The following is a 5,544-nucleotide window of genomic DNA, read 5'->3' as shown; positions in this document are numbered from 1 at the left end:
AATGAAGGAATGACATTTACACTTTAACGTGCCGTTTTCTGAAGATATTTGTTTTCAACTAACAATAAACATCAGAGTGTGTTAGTTGTTGCAGCCGTTGGCGATGTGTGTATACAGCACATGTTGATATTGTGATGTCAAAATAAAATAACATCTGATAGATGATCCCATTCTACATTTTCCCGTGCACTACATGTGTAAAACTGATCTCTTTAGAAGAGGCTCTAACCCTGCTGAAGTGTCACAGATCGAGACCCTGACCTCTGACCTCTGTGTGGATAAAGACGACAGATGACAGATGATACGTTTGGCTTCACAGATCACTATAAAAGCAGATGTAAGTTAACGTCGTGGTGGATCCGCTGGGCGCGGCGGACTCACTGGGCTCTCGGGGGTCGGCCCTCCTCCTGAAGCGGAGGCCCGGGAGAGACTTGAGGGCCGGGAACTCTTTGCCGTGGTTGTACTCCTCGATCATGGGGCCGAGCGGAGGCCGCGGCTCCTCGCGCTCTTTACTCCTCCGCTCGCCTGCCAGGGAAAGCAACATCTAATTTAGAATCCATTCCACAACCCCGAGCTGCTCCCGGTGCTGTGCATCCGACTGTACATGTGTTCACAAAAGTGTGTATGTGATGAGCAGGTGTGTAGATGTGTGTGAGTGTATAAATGTGTGTGTGGGAATGTTTTTCTGTATGATGTAAAAGCGCTTTGAGTAGTTAAGACTAGAAAAGCGCTTTTTATACAGAGTAGTTCGATATTATATGATATTATTGCGATTTTAACCTTTTTACAGACGTATTCTCCGCTCACGCGTTTTCAAAAATTAGCGTTAAATCTTCATAAACACGCTCATGCAGCACCGTTTGAAAGCTTAAAGTCTGAGGACTTAAGACCACACGCAAAGCATAAGATGACTCATGGCGGTTAAAATCCTGTCATGAAGTTAAAATAAAGAAGGATTCTGCGCCGCTACTGTGTAAAGTGGAGTGTGCCTCCGTGTCTATTCGACAGCAAGATCGCCAAAAACATGGCCATCAATCCAGGAATTAGAATATCCCTAAACTATTACACCCAAAACGAGCTGGTCGCCTCAGGCTTGTAGTTTCAACAGAAACAAAGCTAAACCGTTCATTTCTGGGTTCTACATATAAAGCTTGTTTTTTCAAGCGTTTAACACGTTAAACATATTGTAATATTCTGCGATATATTGTAATTTATAACATTTTCACTTCTGATTTTTCCCAATTTCAATTGACGTCCCCAAAAGGAAACTTCTCAACATCTGTTTCAACTATAAAGAAACATTTCTGTTTCTTCATCTCTCTTCAATGTTATCGCTGCAAAATGGGACAAACTGACATTATATAATATATATGATATATGATATATATAACATATGATATAAAACAGATCCATACATGGCGGCTGTGTATCGGTACAGTATGGCCACATCTCTGTGGAGACCCTGGTGATGCAGGTTCATTAGAAACTAATTTGTCGTTCTGAGCTCACCTTGCAGGTCCCGTGGCGCCCGGCTGTATTTATGCGCCGGCGGTTGCCCGGCGCCGCGGCACGTCTTCTCGCCTTGCCCCTCCCCCTCCTCCGAACTCTCCTCGCCGTCCCACTCCTCTCCGGCGGCGCGCGCTCGGTTCACCTGCGTCTTCCTCAGCTTGGACTTGTGTTCGTAGTACGACAGCTGCGCGGCGTCCATGGCGTCGTGCGGGCGCGGCGCCGCGGGGGGGCCAGACAGCGGCGACGTCAGCGGTTTCTTGGCGGAGTAGTCGGCGGAGTCGTCCCAGCTGTCGGAGCGCTGCTTCTCCTCCTGGTACTGGAAGAAGTGTTTGATCTGGTGGGCCATGTTCAGGAAGTCCTCCTGGGAAATCTCCCCGCTCTCCAGACGCTTGCTGGCCTGCAGACACGAGAAGACAATAATGAAGACAGCATGAGGACAGCATGAGGACAGCACGAGGAGAGCATGAGGACAGCATGAGGACAGCATGGAGACAGCATGAAGACAGCATGAAGACAGCATGAAGACAGCATGAAGACAGCATGAGGACAGCATGAGGACAGCATGAGGACAGCATGAGGACAGCATGAGGAGAGCATAAAGACAGCATGAGGACAGCATGAGGACAGCATGAAGACAGCATGAGGACAGCATGAGGACAGCATGAGGACAGCATGAGGACAGCATAGAGACAGCATGAAGACAGCATGAAGACAGCATGAAGACAGCATGAAGACAGCATGAAGACAGCATGAGGACAGCATGAGGACACCATGAGGACAGCATGAGGACAGCATGAGGAGAGCATAAAGACAGCATGAGGACAGCATGAGGACAGCATGAGGAGAGCATAAAGACAGCATAAAGACAGCATAAAGACAGCATAAAGACAGCATAAAGACAGCATGAGGAGAGCATGAAGACAGCATGAAGTCAGCATGAAGACAGCATGAGGAGAGCATGAAGACAGCATGGGTTTTAATAGAAAGGACTGACAGCAGATCAGCTGTTTGAGACGCACCCTCCGGAGCAGATCCTTCTTGGAGGCGGAGTTGAGGACTTCAGGTATCTGCAGGTTGGCGTCCACGCTGAGGCGGTGCTTCGGGGTCCGGGGGGTGGTGGGCCGAGTCGGGGGGCCGTACGGTTTGTGTCTCGGAGGAGCCGGCTTCACGTGAGAGTCCTCCGGCAGCTTGGGACTGAAGAGGAACCACAGGACGGAGATAAAGTCACACGTCTCAACAATAACTCTCACATCGGAGTCCTTTAGGTACGTATTTAGCTTCGTGTCGGCTGAGTTTGACCCATGATTATAGTGAGATTGTTTCTGGGCTCTGGTTCAAACCAACAGGTTTTCTTTGATGATTCTTTAGTATTTTATTTTTATTTTTATGATTATTCTTAAAACTGATTGCCTAACAAATAGAGGCAGATTATTTACATAACATAATATAATTTGTATATATAAATAAATAGCTATCTATGTATGTCTTATAGCCGTGAGTCGAGGCGATGACTCACTGTTTGTTCTCCTCCCAGCCGCTCCTCCAGCGGTGCGGCGCCTCCTTGCCGTCGTGGCTCCTCGGGGAATGAGAGTCTCTGGACTCGGAGCGCCGGTCGTCCGCCGGCCTCTTGGACCTGCGGCTCTCCGATTGGTTCTTCTTGGGCGCGGGGCGGTCCTCTCGGCCGGGCTTGCCGTGTTCGGGTTCGTCGGCGGCGCCGCGGACCCTCCTGGGTTTTCCCGGTTTGTGAGACGACGGCGACGGGGACAAAGAGCTGCTCCGGGTTCGGCTCTTGGGCGACCGCCGGTCCTTCCTCTTCGGGGAGGCGGCGGAGGGCGAGCGAGACCTGGACCGCGAGCGGGTGCGTTTCCTGGCGTGTGTTCGGGCGTTGCCTCCGGTTTTGGAATCGAGCCTCTCGGCGGACTCGTCGCGGTCGTGTTTGGCGACCGAGCCGTTCACCAGCTTCCCCTTGGGGACCCGGTGCGGGTCCAGTCCGCGCGCCGCAGCCTCCTCTCGCTCCTTCTTGTCCGTGCATCTTTTCTTCTCCTTCATCTCGTCGTCCTTGGCGTCGCCCGTCTTGTCCTGCGGCCGTTTCTTCAGCCTGGGGTCTTTCTTCGTGCCGTCGGCCGACCGAGTCTCTGGCTCCGCCGCTTTGTTTTTACTCGGGATGCTTTTGGCCATCGGAGACGGGGGCTTGGACTTGGGTTTCTCCTCCGACGCCTCTTTCTTCGGGGTCCTGACCTTCTCCGGCCGGGCGGGTTTCTCCGGAGTCGACGCGTGACTTCCTGTCGAAGGGGGCCCGTCTTTCTTCCCAGCAGGCTGTTCTTTGGGCTGGGAGGCGGCCGCCGGGCCGGCGCGGTTCAGACGCGGGTCTCTGGTGGGGGGTTTGACGTCCGGCTGAGTCTGAGGGGGGATCCACGGCCGCACCGCCGGAGCCGTTTGGTTGGCGATCTTCGGTGCCGCTGGAGCGGCGGAGACTGCAGTCGGCATCACGAAGCCCCCCGCCTGCAGACACATGAAACCACCGTGAGTCTGAAGTAGGAATCAAACAGGAAAGAGCTAACCCTCTGAGACCTGCGGCCATCTTTGCACCTCTTTGTCCGTCTGGTTTTATTTTTTAAAATAATTCTTAAAGTATCAACCCCGGTGTCTACAGTCAAGATGGGATCCGCATATTATAATATTTGGGCTGCAGTGAGGTCACTTAAATGTGGTTTTAAGTCCTTAAAGACAAATGCATAAAACGCAACAAATTTTTCAGATATGTAGTGAACACACACACACACACACACACACACACACACACACACACACACACACACACACACACACACACACACACACACACACACACACACACACACACACACACACACACACACACACACACACACACACACACACACACACACACACACACACACACACACACACACACACACACACACACACACACACACACACACACACACACACACACACACACACTGCATTGTGTTGCTCTCATGACATTTACTTATGCCAATAATTACATAATAATGTCATATTTATTGATATTACACCCACAGCAATGCGAGAGAGGCATGTGTGTTGTTAGTTCTCCTATATGCAAAACACAAAGTTCCAGAATGGGAAGAATATCCCGTGTAGAGGTTAGAAAGACCACGAAGAGACCGCCGGGACAGCTAGCTCGTTAGCTGCAACATTGGGTCAGTTTCTGTGTTTTATGGTTATTAAATGTTTAAACAAAAATAATATCAGATGTGTGATAATATCACAAGGTGCTGTTTTAGGTCGTGCACGACCCTCTCGGTTCCAGAGGGTTAAAGGATGCTGATGAAACAATACGTTTTGACTGTTGAATTCTAAACCTTAATGTTAGAAACCCAATGAACGTCGGGTAAAAACAAGTCAATGCTAGCTTGTCCGGACGGCGTTTGCTAACGCTGCAAAGACCCAAAGTCTTGTATGGGCGCCCGGGGAGCTCAGTCGGTAGAGCGGGCGCCCGGGGAGCTCAGTCGGTAGAGCGGGCGCCCGGGTATCGACCCCCCCCCCCCCCCCCCCCCCCCCCCCCCCCCCCCCCCCAGACACACGCGTTCCACCCAGTCTCTGGTCTGGTCTGGTCTGAGCCGGGCTTATCCGTCCTACCAGCTGTGCCTTGGTCTGCTCCAGCTCCAGCTCGATCTTCTTCTGCTGGAGCTCCAGAAGTTGTTTCTGTTTGGCCAGCAGCTGCTGCCGGATCAGCTGTTCCTGGCTCAGGCTGGCCGGGCTGACGGCGGGGACCGGCTGCGGAGCCGGAGGACTCGGTACCGGTGCCGGTGCCGGCTGGGCCGGGGCGGGCTGCGGAGACGGCGCCTCCTCCGACTGGAAACACATGAAGAAGAGAGAGAAAGGTTTTAGTTAACTTCTTATTTCTATCACATATAGGACATAAAAACATGATTCCCGTGGCCGGGATGGTCCAGTATTAGAGACCACTAAGGTCTATATAAAGAGACTTCAGATCCAGTATTAGGGACCACTAAGGTCTATATAAAG

The 5,544-nt window shown here is 51.5% G+C and overlaps 1 protein-coding gene across 1 annotated transcript; it reads right to left on the bottom strand.

Annotated features, from left to right (window-relative positions):
- Window positions 1-298: 298 nt before the first annotated feature.
- pcf11 (PCF11 cleavage and polyadenylation factor subunit) lies at window positions 299-5,370 on the bottom strand (the record flags this gene model as incomplete). The annotated part of the gene is made up of 5 exons (XM_034865539.1): window positions 299-525; window positions 1,510-1,906; window positions 2,529-2,703; window positions 3,026-4,011; window positions 5,155-5,370. Coding segments are annotated over 5 exons (1,986 nt in total), but the record flags the coding sequence as incomplete, so codon positions are not given.
- Between the last annotated feature and the right edge of the window lie 174 nt (window positions 5,371-5,544).

This window comes from Etheostoma cragini, unplaced genomic scaffold (genome assembly GCF_013103735.1).
Source record: "Etheostoma cragini isolate CJK2018 unplaced genomic scaffold, CSU_Ecrag_1.0 ScbMSFa_1876, whole genome shotgun sequence".
NCBI lineage: Eukaryota > Metazoa > Chordata > Actinopteri > Perciformes > Percidae > Etheostoma > Etheostoma cragini.
Note: the sequence above shows the minus strand (reverse complement) of the source record. Positions and strands in the feature narration are given on the sequence as shown.